The sequence below is a fragment of the Pyrus communis genome, chromosome 9 (assembly GCF_041283825.1).
Source record: "Pyrus communis isolate YQ-2024b chromosome 9, ASM4128382v1, whole genome shotgun sequence".
In the NCBI taxonomy this organism is placed as follows: domain Eukaryota; kingdom Viridiplantae; phylum Streptophyta; class Magnoliopsida; order Rosales; family Rosaceae; genus Pyrus; species Pyrus communis.
In genome coordinates, this window is record NC_142573.1 from 23,499,936 (window position 1) to 23,521,849 (window position 21,914).

Sequence of the window (21,914 nt, forward strand, 5' to 3'; positions counted from 1 at the left end):
TTACATTTCTTCTTCAAAATTGACTCATATCTTATCCTACATCTTAATCCCATCGACTAGTTAGCTTCAGTAAAATTTCGACGTATGTTAGAACTCAACCCTAATTATACTCTTGGTCTACGCCATGCCACACGTCCATTTTTCATCTTAGTCCAATATAACCACTATATTGCAGTCCAAATTCAATCTAGTCGGGCGGTTTTGAAATTTGGGCACAAACAAACATGATGGTGTTCGCCAATATATATGTGCAGTTGTAAGGGGTTATTCTTGCTTTATGTGACGTGTACCCTAATTTGGTTTTGATCTAAGGATTTGGATTCCATCCGGATTTAAGCTATGGGGTTCTTAGAGATGCTCACATTTTAGCTATTCATCGACTTTATCATGGACGAGTTAGTTCAATTTTTTTTTTTTTTTAGTAATTAAACTTAAAATATGGTATTTAGACTTAAATTTTTGGGTCTATCTTAGTTACTACTCTGAATTTTTTTGGTTTTCAACAATTGGTACATGAAGTTTTTTTCATCCCAGAGTGGTACCTAAAGTCATAATTTTGGGACCCTTTCATACATCCGTGAAGGTTACTGTTAAATCAGTCGTTGACTGATGACGTGGCGTCTGCGTGGACAATGATAGGGTGTCACGTGTCAATATGGGCCCACATGAATATTAAAAAGTTAAAAGTAATAAAAAATTGTAAAAAAAAAAAAAAATATTTGGGGTCTTCTTCTACCTCCCCCGAGCTTCCCTACCACCCTTCTCTCCTTTGCACCCATCCTCCAACCCTCCTCTCTTCTTCGATGGCTCCACCTACCAGATCCTGTTGCAAACTCGAATCGATGACGCAATTGGTCTTGGGTTGCTGCTCAAAGCTGCAATAGTCAAAGAGATTGGTCACGAAGCACTTATTTCATGGCCGAATCGGAAGCGACGTCAGAGAACCAATCGCAATCAGAGGAGCTTTCGCGAGATGATCGACAAAAAAGGGGTTACAATTTTGGTTGGCACCTCGTGGCTCTCCATTACTGTCAAATCTGGTAGGTGGGGCTCGAAGGTTCGTGCTCATGAGGCCATCGAAGAGAAGAGGAGAGGAGGGTTGGTTGGGTGGGTGGGTGGAGTTGAAGAGGGAGGGGGAATGGTGGACGTGTGAGGAGTCAAAGAGGAGAGGAGGGTTGGGTGGGTTGGTGCAAAAGAGAGAACAGAGGAGAACAGAGGGAGGCAGGGGAAGGGGAGGGGGAGGGGGAGGTAGAAGAAGACTACAAACAAAAAATTTTAATAATTTTTTTAATATCCACGTGGCCTCATATTGATACGTGACGCCCAATTATTTCCTACATGGCCACACGTCACCAGTTAATGGCTAATTTAACAACAACCTTAATGGATGTATGAAAGTGTTCCAAAATTATGATTTCAAGTATCACTATGGGATAAAAAAATAAAAAACTTCATGTACCAAATTTTAAAAATAAAAAAACTTCAAGGTAGTAAATTGAGATTAATCCTAAATTTTTTTTATTGTTTACTCATAGCTGAATGATTTACCTGTCATTCCCTTATTACCAATATCACTCACTTTCCAAAAAATGTAAATAAACATACCACTAAAGAACAATTTTTTTTTCTCCATCAACGTTGTCATCGTAATTACACGGTTTTTTGTTCCCAAAGAACGACAAATATTAGAAGTGGTAAAAGTGATAAATGTGATTGGAGAAAAGAAAATTAAGAGCTAGCAAACCTCTACTGATTTCAAAAAACAATCTTTTTTACACGTGGGTGTAGAAAACAAGTATGATGTGATTTAAGAAAGAAGATAAATATACACTATTTTCTTCTATCTACATACCCACAAATAAAATTAAATATAGACGTGTAAAAGAAAGAAAATCATCGTGTGAATATAATTTCCCTACTATAATTATCTGCCATAAAAGTACAAAGGTCAAATGGATCCGTCCATATGACTAATTGACGTAGGTGAGCTGGACAGTGTACCAATCCAATTCCAATTCCAGCCATAAGGCCCCTTCTCCTACCGTGTCAGCAATTTGGAGTTTCTCTCACCTCCTTTCAGCTTGAAAAAACTTAATAAACAAAGCTCACAAGCCACTGATTGATTTTCAAAAGCTTCGAAAAAAGGCCATCCACAAACAGAAATATTACATAATAACAAAGGAAATATTATACGTAGCAGTCCCATATAAAACAAAAACGCGAAAACAAATCTGTGAGAGAGAGAGAGAGAGAGAGAGAGAGAGATCAACACAAATTGTGGTTGAGATCCATCCGACCTCTATAGACTCCCACTACCAACTGCAAAAACAACAAAAACCCTTGAGGGTATCCAACCTCATTACACAACTTGTTTGCCTCCTCTACTCTCCACTTACATCCTTCATTCTTTATACAGTACCAACCGGACGGGAAAAGAGCATAGCTACTCCGACGGAGCAGTACTTACTGGCTAGCTGTTAACCCTAGAGGACGAGCCGTGTGCTTGAAATTATTTTTCAGCAGACTAGCTGATTTATTAGCTACTACCGCTGTTAATTTTGGTATTATTTTTTTGCATCCAGAAATTAATCAGAAATAATTGCTTGATGCTTTTTTTATCACCTTTGCGGGAGGGTCATCATCACCATCAGCTCAAAGATGAAAAACAATTAGGCGATGATGGTGACGTGGAGAGTAGCTTTGCTTTTAATGGCGGAAATAACGCGGTGCTTGATTTCCCAGAGTTTTCCGGGGGAATGGGAATGGGGAATCTGCTGGATAGCATCGACTTCGATGACTTCTTCATTGGTATCCATGACGGAGATGTGTTGCCGGATTTGGAAATGGACTCGGAAATACTTGACTTTTCAGTTTCAGCACCAGCCGGCGACACCAACACAACAACAATTACACCATCCAAAGAGGAAGAGGAGGTTGCTGACGATTACTATAATATCGCAAAGACTACGACGACGTTGTCCAAAGTGGAAGAACCGGAGGAGGAGGACATGCAGGGACATGACGAGGTTGCTGCAGCCGCAGTTAGTATAACGAGTACTAATAATAATTCAGGGTTGAATCAAAATTACTCCAGCTCCAATACTACTCCTCCTACTCCCGATCATCGAATAGATCAAGAAATAGCGAGTAAAAGATATGATATTAATGAAATTAGGGCAGCTCATCGTCCATCCTCCGGATCCACCCGAAGAGAATCAGCTGATCAGAAATTAGCAACGAAGTCTTCATCCACAGCCCAATCCAAGAATTCTCATGGGAAGCGAAAAGTTAAGGTACATATATATAGCTTGGCTTTTACAATTATCAATTAAATTTCTAGGTTTTGCAGTATGTTACTTTAGTTGGATGAAATATATGAGAAGCTCGTACTATGTAATATGTATAGATAACAACTCTCTCTCTCTCTTTCTCTCTGTGTGGGTCATGGGATCTTCACAAACTTCATCAACTGCAAAGAATTCACGGGAATCACGCAGGAGCGGATTGTTATTTATTCATTTCTTATCAAGCTTGTGAATGGCAATGCTCTAAAAAATGTTTGTGAATGGCAATAATTGAGAGAGAGAGAGAAAGAGAGATAGATTTGTGATTTTTTCTTTTATATCTTTTCAATTATTTGGCAACTTTAAAAGAAGTTTTTGTTATTATATATATATTATGCAGTGCGGGATCTGACATTGAAAATGATTTTGGTTATTGAATTGTGTGTAGGTGGATTGGACACCAGAACGTCACAGGAGATTCGTGCAAGCAGTAGAGCAGCTGGGGGTCGATAAGGCAGTTCCTTCTAGGATTCTAGAGCTTATGGGAATAGATTGTCTTACTCGCCACAATATTGCTAGCCACCTTCAAGTACAATATTTTCCCCACCTAGTTAATTCTATACTACTCTATTCCATCTCTAGTGTTAATCTAGTTAATTAGCCTTTACACATAACATATATACACGCTGAACATGGAACTAGATATATATATATATATATATATATATATATATATATATAGCTTATTCATTTGTCAGTCTGCATTTTTATTTTTTTGGTTTTATTTTAGGTCTCTCATATATAGTTTAAAATAAGGGTATTTTCCTTCAGATTGATATTCCAACGAGCGGTATAAAATAAGGGTTTTCGATCTTTAAAGAGAAACAAATCTATTTGGGAATTACAAAGATGTTTGTTTCTTTCATGATGTTGGAATTCGTTTTAGTGACTTTTCCAATACATTTAGATTTATAAATTATTATTTAATGTGCAGAAATATCGGTCGCATAGGAAACACTTGCTAGCCCGTGAGGCAGACGCAGCTAGCTGGACCCAGAGACGGCAAATGTATGGGGCAGCAGCTGCCGCCGGAGGAGGAGCAGGAGCCAAGAGTAGAAGGGACGTCATGATGATGAATAGCCCTAATTGGCTTAATGCACCCACCATGGGTTTCCCTCCGATAACTAGTACTACATCTCCTCCCATGCACCACGCTCAACACCACCACCAGTTAACCAGACCCTTACATGTGTGGGGTCACCCCACCATGGACCAATCCATGATGCACATGTGTCCACCAAAGCATCATCTTCCCCACCATTTCCCATCTCCAGTACTACCACCTCCACCACCAGCTCCTGCACATGCATGGCCTCCTCCTCTGCCACCTCCTCCAAACGCTTCGTACTGGCACCACCCTCACTCTCACCACCAGCGTGTAAGTTCTCTCCCTCTCTCTCTCTCTCTCTCTCTCTCTCTCTCTCTCTCTAAACATATTGGTTTAGTTCTCTATCTCTGTGTCTAATTAAGTAAAGTGCTTCTTAGTATAATTCTCTATCTCTAGGTCATTTCCTTTTTCAGTTTTTTGTCTCTTATTTATACTTTTTAACAAATAAAAAACCTTAATTGGTAACTGTATTCAGTTTTCCAAAAACTGAAAGTTGAAAATTAAATAAAGGAAAATTTTGAAACTTTACAAAAGTAGTTTTTACTCCAAGAACTAAAAATAGTTGTTATAGACAAGTTGACTTGCTTGGTTTACTAGAGTATGCTCCATTCTCTACACTTAAGTTTGAACCTTTCTTGTAATTTAGATAAGATTTTTGCTTATTTTTAGCTACGTTCCTGGTAACTTGATTTTAATCTCCTTTACTTATAACTCAAAGGTCGCAACTTTACTTTTTGAAACTCGAAATTCACTTCACTTTGCCACCTAAAACTCGATTTTGATTTCATTTTTCTCTCTGAAACTTGAAAGTCGTCTCTATAAAACTCAAATTCGCTCATTGCTTTAGATCTATTAATTTCTTTTTATTTGGATGAGCCTGACTAATCAATTTCATTTTATATTTTCATCTCTCAATTTCTTTTAAACTTAATATTCTCTGATTGTTGAATATTGATGCATAATGAAGATTTATAATCAAATTTATTGCACATGTGACATAGTTTTATTGGGTGTTGGGTCCCACATATGTTTTAGGAGGCGACCAATAAGTTTCAGGGACAAGAAGAGTCCACAGTCAAAGTAGAACGAATTTTGAGTTTTAGTGAGTAAAATTGTGACTTTTGAATTGTAGGGCAAAGTTAGATTAAGATGGAGTTCCAAGGAGTGTAGCTAAAAATAAGCCTAAATTTTTAAGAAAAACTAATGAAATGGCTTCAAAACTTTGAATATTAACCAAAAATCATCTAATAACTTTATTTAACAATAATGACAAGAGAAAAGGAAAAAAAAAAACCTACATATATAAAGGCGCATGCAAGGAGCACACCAACCAATCCTTCAGCTACATAACACTTTGACATAATTCAAGCATATTTTATTCCTTTAAAATTAAAATTTCAAATTGAGGTGGGTTTCATGCCATTCGGAATCACATCTGGGCCAAGTATGGTTGGGAGGGAGTGGGTCAAGTCTGGGTTGGGATGATGGGGGGTGGGTGTAGGGGTGGGGCAGCGGCGGTGAGCGTTTTGGGAAGGGATGGTGATCGAGTTTTGTGGAAGGGCGGGCATGAGGCATGCCTTTTCTTTTTAGTTTTCATTTTATTTCTTTGTTTTTAATTCATACAATTTTTTAGTTCTTGGTTTATAAATTGATAACGGAAGAAAATTAAGTATTGGTGTAGAAAGTTAAAAAATTGAAGAGATTCAGAGAAAATTTGATGAGAATAAGAAAATTAGAAGAAGAAAAGTTGTTTGGAATGTGAGAAAGTGTCGAGAAAAATCAAGAAGAGGAGAGAAAAGACTGGTCCATAGACTTCCTGTAGAGATACCATATTCAGTTTAAAAAAATATTCAGTGCATGCTAACCTGTGTTCAATTTCAAAAATAGTACTTGTGTTCAGTTTCAGAAATAGTGTAGTAGCCGTGTTCAATTTTAGAATAATGTAGCACTCGTGTTAAGTTTCAGAAATAATTAGTGTTTAGTTTTCAGAAATAGTGTTCAGTTTAAAAAAATAGTGTAATACAATTCAGTTTTAAAAATAGTATGTGCGTCATTTTTTTTATTTCTTTTTTTCTATTTTATTTTTTATTATATTAAACTTTTGTCATTTTTATTAAAATTTAAGTCATTTTCATTAAAGTTCAAGCTATTTTCATTTAATAAAATTATAGATGGTTTTTACCTTTTGGTTAAAACAAACTTAGCCCCAACCCTTTTCATTAAAACTCCCAAATTTAAGTACTAAAATACATTTAATTACGACTTGATGGTGTAGGTTCCGGACGGACTAACTCCAGGAACACCGTGCTTTCCGAGGCAGCTGGCTGCTCCGACGGTAACTAATCATTCCTTACACTTTTGGAGTTTGTAGTTTTTATTGGTACAAATACAATGCAATTCATAAACATTTTGGAACATAAAAAACGTTCCATAGATTACATGATACGTTAGCCGACATCTTTTATGAATGCATATCATTGTATTTTGTACAGGGAACAATATATATTTTGGCTTAATTAATTTTGTTTGAATCTTATTTGATGCAACAGAGATTTCCTGCCCCACCTGTTCCGGGTATTCCACCGCATGCCATGTACAAAGTAGACCACGCAGGCATTGCTGTCCCCACTCCACCACAATCTGGTCCTCACCCTCTTCTCGACTTTCATCCGGTGAGTCAGTCTGTCACTTAATTCATGGGAGTTTTATTGCAGAAATGTTCTCGTAATCAACTAACCAACAATTCGTGATCGTTCACTTTTAATATTTTTAGATTTGATATCAAAGATAGAGAATAAAAAAAAATGTATTGTTAATGTTTTAATCTCAACACTTGATATTAAATCAAACGATCAGTGACCATGAATATTTCTGATCACCAGATGGCCTAGAGAACGAGATCTTATTTATTATTTGTGTATATAAATTCAAAATCGTTGATATCTCATTAGCAGTAACTTTAGTTTAGAACTAATTAAGGATGACAATTTAATCTCTTTTAATTGTATATGTAACAGTCAAAAGAGAGCATAGATGCAGCTATTGGAGATGTTTTATCGAAACCGTGGCTGCCTCTTCCTCTTGGCCTAAGACCTCCCACTACTGATACCGTCATGGTGGAGCTACAACGACAGGGAGTTCCAAAAATACCACCCTCCTGTGCTTGATGGTGTTTGTTCAAGACACAGAGGTTGAAAACCTCAAATTTGACGACATGTCCTTTCATAGATAATATTGTACAAATCGACCTGCTCTGCGAGTTTTTTTATTTTTTTTTCTTTCTTTTCGGCCCGTCATTTTTCTGCCTTCTTCCATAAGCTAATTGAGTACATACTACTTTCTTCGTAATATGTGTACAAGACACCTTCTTATATTAGCATATATATGTCGGAATAAAGCGGATGATTTTTGTAGTGGTTGTTCAAAGTAAATAAACTACAAGCTTTTTATGCTCAACCATGCACTGTTAGTTTGCTTTCTGTCCACAATTACATGGTCACGTTTTAGTTTATAAAAGTATAGACTCACTAGATTCGAGATATAATGAAAGAACAAAATGGTAGAATATCAACGCCTTGTAACCAATACATATAGTTTTTTCAACCTGGGTATAATTTGAAAGCTAATCTCAATTTCTTACTTTCAATATACTAAGTTATCTGATGAGTCAATATTATATTATATATTTTACCCTATTCTTAGTATAATTTGGTAATTATTTGGGTAGAATTTTGATATTTTGCTTTATATTTTTAATGTAGGACATTCAACTTCCTCTGGAGCAAAACATGATCAAACAGATGAATTTTGGAGTGATTCAAATTGGAGGGTGTTCGTGTGTCTCTTGGCTTATTAGTATCAAAATTTGGGATTTTTCTACCAAACTGTTATTTTCTGGTGATTTATTAAAGAAGCAGTGTGCATTACTGAAAAGTGATGTTTTTTGGCTTAAACTGCGTTTTTTGAGCCCAAGATAACCTTAGATGGATTCGTGGCCTCTGGAGAAGTGTTCAAAATAGTCCAAGCTTTAAATCCAGCTATTTTGGGCTAGTTTTGGAGCTGATTTGGATCCAAAACGTGGTTATACAGAATTTTGGGCGAATTTACCAAGTTAATTTAGGATTATGTTTCCTATTTTATTTCAATTTATTAGGTTTCCTAGTCGTATTCTAAGACCTTTTACTAGAAGGATTTTAACTAGAGTAGTATAAATAAGCCCTTTTGGCCAGCCCTAGGGTTTGGGGAACGTACGCAAAATTTGAGAAGAAGAATTTGACTAAAGCTTAGAGATTTTCAGACTTTATTCTACAAGGTGTTTTCAATCTTTTTCTAGTTTAATATAATTCTTTTGATTTTTAATTATGAATATGCGTAACTAATTTTATTTTGCTAGGGCAATGCCTTGAGCCTTATCATGAATATGTAGTTTTTATTTAATTGCTTATGATCTTACGCATGCATACTTTGAATTATTAATACTTTAAATTGTCTTTGTGTCTTAATAATTCGCGATCATTAGAATGTTTAGATAAGTAATTGGATGCAATTTGGTCGGAATGCCACCAAGGAATTGAGTATTGCTTCTTGTGATTGATAGTTATAATTTCACCTAGGGCGAATGCCATGTCTTAGGGGTTGCATGGTTTTTCAAAGGGTTTTCACAAAGTATAATGAGTCATGCATGTTTATATTTGATCTGAATGCTACAGACGAATTGCATGTTTGATATACGTTCTAGCTTGAATGCCACAAGTAGAATATGCATAAGGAAAACCTAACATTCAAAGTTGCATGGGTAATTCATAAGTAATTAGTAAATCTACATAGAATTGTTAAGGGATGGTGGAACCCTAGTGCTTTTCCAAATTTATTTCTCAAAACCTTTTCTCTTTGATTTATTTCCTTTTTAATTGGTTATTAGTTGCTTTCCCTAAATTACTTTAATTAATTCGTTTTTATTGCTTTTAAATTCAAAATCAACATTTTCCAACCTTTGTTTCAAATAATTAACTAAGATTTTGGTTTTGCATTAATTGTTTTAAATAATCCCAGCGGAAAACGACCTTACTTGAGCTATTTATACTACAACAACCTTGTTCTCTTGCAAGTATTTTGTATGATTTTAACCTCTTTTGCTGAGGTACCTAAAAATCCTATCATTATCCAATCCAATTCAATCTTAAGTATTAAATTAATATGGCTTATAGAATGAAATCTAAAACATTTTAAATTGAAAGTTAATAGCTCTGCAATTTGCAGCAGGCAGTGGAGCCTTGCATTAGAATATGGTTGCTTCATAAGTTGCAACACTTATTCAGATCAGTAGCTTTTTCTTTATAAATAAAACCTAGGGATGTATCCCAAGTGGCTAATTATGACTCAATGTAAACTCTTCAATATGATAAACCACATTTGAATTTGAGTTTCCCATGTACCTTACCCAAGATGCTACAGCAGCTGGGAATATCTCAAAAAACCAACTCAGATTATGGTACTACTCAGCAAACCAATCCCTTGGGTTGTTAACAATGTTCAAACTATAGATAGGTTTTGTATTTCAATTGCAAGATCTGAGTGCAATGGTATATATGTGCTGCTATATAAATTCTGCTCTTAGACTTGTCTGTGCATCTCACAGCTGCATTCGGCAAAAACCTCACGTAAGACTTCAATATATATGGCTGTGCTAAGGTTTATTTTGTGTAGATCAAAGGCATATAAGGATAATCATGCATGCGATAGGATTAAACTGAAAAACACTTGGAATTATCAACTTGATAAACATGCAAACTTATCAATTTAGGTGTTAACTGACATCCTAAATAACAAGGCAACAAGGAGATTGGGCTGATTCATCAAGTCCAAACCTATAGTTAAGTCCAAACCAAAATAACGGTAATAACCAAATCAGGATCAATTCTAGCCCAAAACCATGTAGCCGAAACTAAATGTATTTGAACCAAAATAAACCTAATAACAAAAAATGCATATGCATGACGAACTTACTTCAGTGTATCTAAAATGCTTGACATTCTTATGATCAAGAACATAAGTGATAAATTTAAACTTCAATAATTATAACCAAAAACATGCACTAGTATAAGAAATTATAGACTCAAGTGTTTTGTTAGAAATTGCTAATTTTACACAAACATCTTTCAGTCTAGAAGTTTATGTGATCATTCTTAGTGCTTTAGATCTGATGGGTGGTGATTGAGGCCTTCCAAAGCATCATTCGTAACAGCCCACTTGAGTGGCTGATTTCCCCCACCATTTCTGGAGCTGAGTCGCAATCAAAAGAAAAAAAAAATATGACCTTTGAAAAGAAAAGCACTCGCAATGTTTTGACTTGTCGAGGCACGCAGGCATTCTTAGTCCAGTGATTGCGCCACAAACAACAATACCTTCAACTACAAGATTGCTTAGAAACAAATCAATGACTATTGGGGTCAGATTCCATGCCTTTTGATCATGCCTTGGCTTTTATCCAGTACTTCTGTAAATACTGTTTTATTAGGTTTTTCTCTTCTAGAAATTGTGTGACGACAAAATATTTACACTAGGGCCCATGAGATTGAATAAATTGGTGTCAAAGTTGCCAGTCACAAAACTCAAACCTAATAAATATTTCACTTGGAAATGAAACTAAGTGATTTTCTTTTGGCATGAAGCACGAACATAATTTAAAAAAAAAAACACATCATCAAGCAATATCAAAGGAAAGCCAGAATGGGAATGGGGAGTGGGGCCTCTCATCTCACCGTTCTTTTCTTTTTCCTTTCTCTTTTTCAATTTTTCTTTGCCTAACTAACTCAACTGCCAATAAAAAAAATATAAAAAGAACTAACTCAACTAGTTGATCTTTAGTCGGAATGGGGAGGTGATTTCGCAAAGCATGTTTAGCTTCTCATACAATTTCTTTTGCATTTGGTCATTAGATTCAACAAATTTAACAGAAACAATGGACAAGGCTAAATTAAAGTGTGTGAGAAGTTAAACAAGATGTATATTTATTATTAATTATTGATTCATACACATATGTGTATATAGTGTTTAGCTTACATCTCAACTATTAAAAGTAGACTAATTTAGTGGTATAACACGTGTTAAAAATTATGTAAAAGATCTAACAACTAATTACATTTTGCAATCTTCAGATTTGAGGTGATTTTCAAAATGGGTTAAGAGGCTCTAATTTTTTTTACATTGCACTTTGAGGTTTTCAAATTGGGTAATGCTAGGGAGACTAAATTTGTAGACAAAATTTTTAAAACTAGAGGAAATAAAAGTTGATGATTGATTTATTACTTAAAGCGTTAATAAATGTGCTAATTTTTTGTTGGTGACACATCATTTAATTTGTAAATTTTATTTACAAATTTAGTCTCTCTAGTATTACCCCTTGAAATTATTTCATTGTAGGACCCTTAGGTTGCATAACTAAAGGAAAAGGGCAAATCTGGTTTCTATAGGCTTTTGACTGAGAGTCATGCGTCATGGATTGCACATGCAGCGTGCCCTATATCCCTTTATTTTCAAACCCCACATGGATCCCCTTCCTCAATCTACGCATAATTGCTCGGCCAATTAGTTAGACGACACAAGCACAGCAAAATCCTCTCTATAAATAAGCTTCAAAAATACAAGACATTACACCACCAAGTCCTAAACCCTAAAAGCAATGGCTTCCTTTGCAAAACCACTTCCATTTTTCTTCCTTCTGGTGCTAGTTTGCTCTTCCTTTATACACATCATTCATGCTAGACAGAGCGTGTCCTTCAGCAAGGTCACCCACAACGACAACAACAACAACAACAACGATAATTATGTTATGGAGGCGGAGGCCGAAGCACCAACGCCAGCACTACAAGTAGTAGCAGAGGCACCGGAACTAGTACCAACACCGGTACCGACACCAAGTTACACCGAAAGAGACCATGGCAGCAACAGCGCCCTGTATGGTCTTGGCTCGACCAATTCCCCTTCCACGAAGGAGACTCCAACCACAATTACTGATGTTGAAGATCAAATTTTGAGTGAAGAACTTAGCGGTGAAAGTTTTGATCATCCGAAAGGTAATTACGAAAGCACCAACTTGTACAACAAGGACAACATTAATCAAAACACTGGCTACACCGGCAACAGCTACTATGTCAAAAACTACGATGGCAGAGGAGGCTACAACCGCAATCCCCCGGGCGGAGGCAATGGGATTAGTGAACAGCAAGGGATTAGTAATCAGGACATTGGCTACACCGGCAACAGTTACTACGTCAAAAACGACGATGGCAGAGGAGGCTACAACCGCAATCCCCCGGGTGGAGGCAATGAGATTAGTGAACAGCAAGGGATGAGTGATACAAGGTTTCTGGAAAATGGTAAATACTATCATGATGTGAAGAATGAGATTAAAAATAATAATTTCAATGGTAACTACGAATCAGATGGGAGAGGAAGTAACAGAAATGATGTTGAGCGCTACTATGGCAACAGTCACAGCTCCAATGAGTTCAACACCATGGAGGAGTATGATAAGTACCAGAAGACCCAAGGATATGTGCCCTAAATGATATTCATGTTTTTAGGTGTGCGTTGAAAACTTAATCAATATATAAGAGATTTTATGGTTTGTTTTGGAATTCCATTTGTCTTTTGAATATGTTTTCGCTATAAAAATTAAACCCTTTCACTCCTAACAAGTTTCTAATTCGCCAATGCTTCATACTTTCGAATATATTTATATGGATGAGTGTCCAAAGATGATTTTTTGGTGTAAATAGAAATACTGTTTTCCCTTTTAAAAACATCTGCTCAACCGTTATAAATTATATGGGTGCCAGTGCCATGTTAATGTCACACTATTTTCATTTTGTTATATCTAGAAGGTTTAGTCTGAATTCATATTAGTTAAAGAGTCATTGGGTTAGCTAGCTAGGCAAATGATCTCATCTTGTTCTTTTGTCCAACGATAGAAGATTTTATTGAAGTGGATTAGAGACGTATACATCGGATGCCACATCATTGAACTACCAAACACATATTTTACTCTAGCTTTTTTTTACCCCTATTTTTAAAATAATTTAAACAAACAAGAACTCTACTGACCTCAAGTGTTGCTTCAAACAGTGTATGTTGTATGGAAAAATTTCAATCGTAGCCTCCGGCTAAACTTCACCTCTAGGTAACCACTCCCACAAGGGTCTGAGAATCAGATTCTATATCAACCTTGATAAATCCCTTCTCCACACAAGCCACCCGCCCTCACCGGCTTCTGCCTAGGCCACGATACTCAATTCGCAATGAAATTGGTCACAACCACCCGCACATTGAAATGGACCCGCAAAATTTCTTGGCACCCACCCAGGGTTGAACCGACTTAAGGGCAATGGGGGTCAGCTGACCCTCCAAACTCCAGTGAATCTCCATGGATGACTTGGGTGTTGCCTTTTTGAAGGTGTGCAGTATGCCTTTCCAAATGATTTCAGGCCTACCAAGACTCGATGAAATGACGAAATGCATGTTATTTCTGGTAAAAAAAAAGAGTGTGCTGTTCTATTCTTCTTTTCATCTCGTCTTGCGCAGGCACTAATTTAGAAAATGTCGAACTGAGCACTCAGCAATCACTGTATCATTCCAGGTACAATGCAGAACACCATTGACAATAAACGGATACATTCAACCAATCCAATCTCCAATGAGCAATCAAAGTAAAAAAAAAAAAAAAAAAACGAAGAAATAAATAACAATTTAAAAGCAGGAAAGGAAGAACAGCACAGATGTATGATGTATCAACATAATAAATTTCCAACCAAAATATAAGCAACTACTGCAATATTCAAAAATCCATGCGCGAAATTGTGGACATCGAAATTTCGGTGAAGTGAATGTTGACCAATAATTAAAATTTCAACGCTCACGTGTCACATAAATTTTACATGTAGCGTGTGACTCAACGAAAAATTGAAATAAATTGGAAAAGTCATCAAATAGGACACGTGTCATTACCTGGCAAAAATGATTTATTTCATCTGATTATTTAAATCCAAAAATCAAGTTTTGGAATTCTATAAATAGGAAGCCAAGGTATTCATTTTGGAGGAAGGAGAGAAAGGAAGAAAGAAAGAAAGAAGGGAATTTACATCACACCAAAACCTTGAAGCCTCGAAACTCTAAAGCTCTCAAGAAAATCCCGAAGGATCAAGAAAACACTCTTCGTTCTTCGTCAAATCCTCCTTCAAAGGTCAAGCCCCAACGGCCCTTGAAGAACTTCCACCGACTCAAGATCAAGCCCCGATGGCCCCTTGAAGGAAGTGTTCATCATCCGTTCATCCTAAGATCAAGCCCCAACGGCCATTTGGATCAACAACCTCAACAAATCCACATATCCAATCGTTCTTCAAGATTCAGCCCAAAAGCCCTTGAAGATCCGCTCATCCATCAACCTTCAAGATCAAGCCCAAAAGCCCTTGAAGAAATCCATACATCCAATTGTTCTTCAAGATCAAGCCCAAAAGCCCTCGAAGATCCGTTCATCAACTGTTCATCCCTAGATCAAGCCCCGACGACCCTTTGGATCAACAGCTCATCCACAAATCTTCACCCTACGAAGATAGAATCAGAGGATCAAATTACAAAGAGATTGTAACCCCAAAATCATTAAACACAAAATATATTTTGTACACGTATTCTTGTTTCTTGTTTCAGGAATTTTTCGTGTTTACAAATTTGGCACGCCCGGTGGGACCTCTCTACCTCTCATCTCTATCCTCAAATCATCGAAAAACGCAAATGGCATCAAGAAAGGATCAAGCTGTTCCTGCAATCAAAGCAAAGAACAAGAACATCATCGCCGCAAGTGGTGATATTTCGGGCATCATAACCCGAAGTAAGGCAAGAGCTCTTTTTGCTGAGGCTTCCGCCCCTGCATTAACTCTGTCAAAGGAACAAGAGCACCTGAGGTACGAGCCTGTGATCACCCTAGCCTCGCTAAAGGCATCAAGGGGGGAAAGCCCGAGGAAATACTCAGAATCCCTACTCTCCGACGCTGATTCGAGCGGCAGTACAACCATGCAAGTCATGACCACTGCAGCAACTTCAATCGAGGAGCAGCTAGCTCAGATGAATGAAGCAATCGCAAAGCTCACACGGACTGTGGAAGAGAAGGACTTGCAAATTGCCGCACTTGTCAACCAACTAGATGCGCTGCCCGACGTGAAAGTCGACCCAAATATTGGCCTATTAAAGAAAGAAGACGACGAAGAAGAGGAGCCACCAGTGGAGAAAGTTGAAGAGAAGCCAAAGCTAGACCAAGCAACGGCATTCATGGGACCTCTCTCTATCCAGCAGCTACAAGAGATGATCGCAAGCACTGTCAAGACACAGTACGAAGGAAGCTCGCATGACTCCGTACTGTACTCAAAGCCTTACTCCAAGAAGATTGATGCTTTGAAGATGTCAAGAGGTTATCAGCCCCTAAAATTCATGCAGTTCGATGGAAAAGGCAACCCGAAGCAACATGTCGCCCATTTCATTGAAACTTGCAACAATGCTGGGTCAAAGGGAGACTACCTCGTCAAACAGTTCGTGCGTTCGCTGAAAAGTAACGCTTTTGACTGGTACACTAACCTCGAACCTGAGTCTATCAACAGTTGGGACCAGCTAGAAAGGGAATTCCTCAAACGTTTCTACAGCACTCGTCGTACTGTAAGCATGCTAGAGCTGACCAGTACGAAACAGTGGAGAGATGAACCTGTCGTCAACTACATAAATAGATGGCGCTCCTTAAGTCTGGATTGCAAAGATCGGCTTTCTGAAACCTCTGCCATTGAGATGTGCGTTCAAGGCATGCACTGGGGGTTACATTACATCCTCCAAGGAATAAAACCAAGAACATTCGAATAGCTAGCAACTCGTTCCCACGACATGGAGCTGACTATCGCTAATCACGGGAAAAAAGAGCCGATTACTAACTTCAATAAGGATAAAGTATTCGCCCCAAATGTAGACAAGACCGGGAAGAAGCCCGCTAAGGAAGCTTTCACCGTCAACACTACCCCCATCAAGACCTCCTCAGCGCCCATCAAGATCTCCTCCAAGAAGAAAGCGAAGGAGATAAAGACAAGTGAGCCTTCTCGTACCCAAGATAGATACAAGAGCACCTTGAGAGAGTTGGAACAGAAAACGTACCCTTTTCCTGACTCTGACATGGCTGCCATGTTAGATGACTTGCTGGAAAAAAGGTGATTGACCTACCCGAATGCAAGCGTCCTGAAGAAATGAATCGCACAAACGATCCTAGGTACTGCAAGTACCATCGTATTGTGAGCCATCCTGTTGGCAAGTGCTTCGTTCTCAAAGAACTCATCATGAAGCTAGCACAACAAGGGCAAATTGAGCTCGACCTTGAAGACACGGCCGCAACGCATACCACTACAATTGCGTTTGGATCGTTTAATCCTGTGCCTCTCCAAACGACACCTGACCGTTCCCGTGAATGCTTAAGTTGCACGGCACCTTCTACACAACCATCACTGGAGAGAAACGACCAAGATGCACATGCTGATGATGAAGAATGATGGATATTGGTAACCTACAAAAAGACAAGGAAACCAAGACCACAAGTCATACAGCCAAAGGTGGAACAAAGAAGAAATCACCACGGCCGCAACAATGCGAAGCCTAAAAGAAACATAAAGCATAATAAAACAACATATGCTAGGGAACCTATGGAGCAGGAGCCACGCATTCCCGTTTCCTTGCGTGAGTACTTCCCGAATGACTTTTTCCAACAGTGCACTACTGTGGCCTGTCACATGGTTGAAGTAGAAATAGAAGAGCCCTCAAAAGGCAAAGCTATCGCCACTGAGGTAGAAAAGACCCTTACACCTGGAGAAGGTCTGCCAACACACTTTAGCATCGAGGAAGCGCTACCATTGCCAAAAAAGATGCGAAGAGCACTAGCAGCAGTCTTGGCAGGTCCCGACGACCACGAAGTGCAAGAAAGTAACGACGAAGGTTCGAAGCTTCAGCCACATGAATGTGCCACATGTTGTGCCACCCATGACGTAATTAACTTCACTGACGAAGACCTACTGTTGGGATCAAAGCCTCACAACCGTCATCTCTTCGTCTCCGGGTACATAAGGGAATACAAAGTCAACCGCATGCTTGTGGATGGTGGGTCGGCCATAAACATCATGCCAAAATCAACAATGACCATAATCGGCATCAAGGTGAATGAACTATCCCTGAGCCGTCTGCTGATCCAGAGTTTTAACCAAGGAGGACAAAGGGCAATGGGCATGATCCGAGTAGAAATGACCATGGGTGAGCTCAAATCAAGCACGATATTCCACGTGATTGATGCAAGAACTTCCTACAGCTTGCTCTTAGGAAGACCTTGGATCCATGCAAATGGGGTAGTGCCGTCCACCCTTCACCAATGCCTAAAATTTTACCGAGAAGGAGTGAAGGTGATCCAAGGTGATACCAAGCCATTCACCGAAGCCGAATCACACTTTGCAGACGCCAAGTTCTACATGGATGAAGACATGGTACCCGAAGCCCTTCCGGAAGATATCAAATCCACAGGCAAAGCAGCACCTAAAAAGCAGGAGTGGCAAGTCATGCCTAAAAAGCAAAAAGAGCAGACTGTGCCATCTTCAAGCAAAGACGATGACGAGTTTGCTAAACCTGCAACAACCAAGGGGAGTAGGATGCCGTCAGAAGGACCGAACGCACCCATATTTCGATATATCCCGATGTCAAGAAGGAAGAATGGTCAATCTCCATTCGAAACTAGAACAAGAAAAGCCGACACACAGTGGCACACGGATAATGTGAAGTTGCTCAAGACAAATGCAGTTTTGCCTCTGACACAGCTAGGGGGTGCTAAGGCCGCAAGACTACCACAAGGCTTCATAAAAGCTCTACCAAAGAAGGTGGAATCAAGCTTTCTCCCAACCAAGAGGACCGAGGAAGGTTTCAACCCTAACGCCTACAAACTCATGTCAAAGGCCGGGTACGACTTCGCTTCTTCTGCGGTGGCTGGAAAGAAGGTTTCAAACACTGTCAATGACGAAGAACGTAACCTCACCAAAACTCAAAAGAAGTTGAAGGAGCATGGTTACGGAGTTGATAACAACAAAGCCGGACTTGGTTTCACACCAAATGCACCTGTGACGATTTCAAACAAAGTGAAAAACACTAGCACTCAATACGTCAGCATAAGCATTGAACAAGACCAAGAAGAGCCTAAACCCTCCCCTCGGACGTCGGTCTTCGATAGAATGAGCCATTCAAGCTCCAGAACTTCAGTGCTTAATCGCATTGGTGGTCAAGAGCGAACCTATGTCTTCAAGAGGCTTAACGCGCCGGCATCCCAAAGCTCTGTTTTTGAAAGGTTGTTAAAACTTAAGAAACAAAGCAACACAGTTATCTCTCCTCTGCGACGATCAGCTTCAGAAAGATTTGAAGATAATGAGAAGCCTTTTGGAAAGAGGAAGACAACCCTAAAGGGAGAAAAGCTCGATGGGTTAGGAGAAAAGGACGACGTTCGAAGCCTGATTCCTTCAAGGATGAAGCGCCAAGCAATCGTAGAGGTTGACACAAAAGGACCACTGAAGGTAAGGAGATACATCATCGTCCACACTGGCAAATCTTCATGCCAACAAACCCAAGAGAACGGCACTGAAGATGAAATCCCTAAAAAAGATGTCACTTCTGGCTCTTTCGACTCAAAGTCTTCACCTCAACCGCTGGGGGCATGCTCCAAAACCATGTCAGTCAAGTCAAGTGAAGATGAAAGATGGATTCATGTCACTCCGAAGAAACTGCACGAGAAATATATGTCTTGTCCACAAGTTCACCAATCGGAAAGGGGGCAAAGCAGTTACCGTCAACCTTCAAAGCTACATGAAAATGTTGAGGATGATGAAATTACAACACAAAGATCGTTCATGCGGGATCTTTTCTTCCTCGAAGACGTCTTCAATTACTCGATCAAGGCTCCTTGCTATGAAGATTGTGAGGAATGCATTTTGAAGATCGCTTCGAAGAAATTGGACAAGCAGCAACCATCTTGTCCACAAGTTTATCAATCAGAAAGGAGGGAAAGCAGCTTTCGCCAACCTCCAGAACAATGTGAAAGTGTTGGAGATAATGAAATTTCGACACAAAGATCATCCATCCCCATCACAATGTGCGACCTCTTCCCAGAAGACTTCTTCAATTACTCGGTCAAGGCTCCTTCCTATGAAGATTGCGAGGAACGCCTTTCCCAGAACACCAGACAATCCTTATGCCAACAAGCTCGAGAAGACAGCACTGAAGAGGAGATCCAAGATGTTTTCCACATCACGGTTCAAGAAGGTGAAGAAGACGAAATCCCCGAGGAATATGTCACTGCTGCGCCACCACAGCTCGAAGATGGGGGGCAAGCCACGGTCGATGATCTCAAGGAACTCAACTTAGGTACAAGCAAGGAACCAAAGCCTATCTTTGTAAGTGCATTATTAAGTATAGATGAGATAAAGGAGTATTATCAGCTGTTGTTAAAGTACAAAGACGTCTTTGCCTGGACCTACAAAGAAATGCCCAGCCTAGACCCTATCATCGTTGTTCATCATCTTGCGGTCAGGCTTGGAACACGACCGATAAAGCAAACTCAAAGACGCTATCGATCTGAGCTTATCCCACAAATCGAGGTCGAGATCGACAAGCTAATCGAAGCAGGCTTTATTCGAGAAGTGCAATACCCCAAGTGGATCTCCAACATCGTCATTGTCCTTAAGAAATCAGGACAAATACCTGTTTGCGTAGACTTCCGGGACCTCAACGATGCTTGCCCAAAGGATGATTTCCCCTTGCCAATCATTGAAATCATGGTGGATGCAACCACTGGCCATGAGGCATTATCATTCATGGATGACTCTTCTGGGTACAATCAAATTCGCATGGCCCTCGAAGACGAGGAACTAACAGCCTTTCGTACTCCAAAAGGTATCTACTGCTACAAGGTAATGCCCTTTGGTCTAAAGAACGCTGGAGCTACGTATCAACGCGCAATGCAGAAAATCTTCAATGACATGCTACACAAAAACGTAGAATGTTACGTAGATGATGTGGTGGTTAAGACGAAGAAAAGATCAGAACACTTGAAGAATCTGCGAATAGTGTTCGAAAGGCTGCGAAAATACAACCTCAAGATGAACCCGTTAAAGTGTGCGTTTGGCGTCACCTCTGGAAAATTCCTCGGCTTTATCGTCAAGCACCGTGGTATTGAAGTAGACCAATCAAAGATCAAGGCCATTCAAAGCATGCCCGAGCCAAGAAACCTGCACGAGCTGAAAAGTCTACAAGGACGGCTAGCCTTCATCAGACGCTTCATCTCCAACCTCGCAGGGCGTTGTCAACCGTTTAGTCGCCTTATGAAGAAAGATGTTCCATTCGTATGGGACAAAGCATGCCATAATGTTTTTGAAAGCATAAAGAAATATTTGTCAAGTCCTGTGCTCGGGAAACCACTCATATTGTATATTGCTGCTCAGGAAAGTTCAATCGGAGCACTCTTGGCGCAAGAGAATGGATCCCAAAGAGAAGGAGCACTTTACTACCTCAGTCGAACTCTCACCGGCGCTGAGTTGAACTATTCCCCAATAGAAAAGATGTGCCTCGCTTTGGTGTTTGCCATTCAGAAACTCAGACATTACATGCATGCTTACACCATCCACTTGGTTGCTAAAGCCGACCCTGTCAAATACGTTATGACTAAGTCAGTCTTGACAGGGCGACTCGCTAAATGGGCTTTGCTTCTTAATCAATATGAGATCATCTACGTCCCAGCTAAAGCCGTCAAGGGACAAGCGCTAGCAGATTTCCTTGCCGATCATCCAATCCTGGCTGATTGGAAAATCTCAGACGACTTGCCTGACGAGGAGGTGTTCTACATCGACATATTCCCGACATGGATGATGTTCTTCGACGGATCTGCACGAGCAGACGGAGCGGGGGCATGAGTAGTATTCATGTCACCACAAAGGCACATACTACCTTACTCCTTCCAACTGAATGAGTTATGCTCCAACAATGTTGCTGAGTACCAAGCATTGATCATCGGGCTCCAAATGGCGATCAGCATGGAAATCACAGCTCTTGAGGTATATGGCGATTCCAAGCTCATAATCAATCAACTCTTAACTGAGTATGAGGTGAGGAAAGATGATCTCGTCCCATACTTCCGGCTAGCGACCCAACTGCTACAAAAGTTCGAAGCTGTGACACTAGAACATGTGCCAAGAAAGGAAAATCAAATGGCAGACGCTCTCGCCAATCTAGCCTCGAGTATGACACTAGGAAAAGATGAAGTTGCAGACGTGCCAGTTTGCCAAAGATGGGTGATTCCGCTCGTTAATGAAATGTCACTAGATGATACAAATGTCATCTCAGTACTTCCAATCGATGCT

At 39.5% G+C, this 21,914-nt stretch overlaps 2 protein-coding genes across 2 annotated transcripts; both read left to right on the top strand.

Annotated features, from left to right (window-relative positions):
* Positions 1–2,198: 2,198 nt before the first annotated feature.
* On the top strand, positions 2,199–7,908 carry LOC137739953 (putative transcription factor GLK1). The gene is made up of 6 exons (XM_068479709.2): positions 2,199–3,293; positions 3,733–3,873; positions 4,279–4,722; positions 6,728–6,787; positions 7,002–7,124; positions 7,470–7,908. The coding sequence occupies exons 1-6, from the start codon at positions 2,607–2,609 to the stop codon at positions 7,617–7,619; spliced, it is 1,605 nt and encodes a 534-aa protein (XP_068335810.1). The 5' UTR covers positions 2,199–2,606; the 3' UTR covers positions 7,620–7,908.
* A 4,179-nt stretch (positions 7,909–12,087) lies between these two features.
* LOC137741007 (E6-like protein) lies at positions 12,088–13,091 on the top strand. The gene has a single exon (XM_068480816.2). The coding sequence runs from the start codon at positions 12,134–12,136 to the stop codon at positions 13,016–13,018; it is 885 nt and encodes a 294-aa protein (XP_068336917.1). The 5' UTR covers positions 12,088–12,133; the 3' UTR covers positions 13,019–13,091.
* Positions 13,092–21,914: the final 8,823 nt, after the last annotated feature.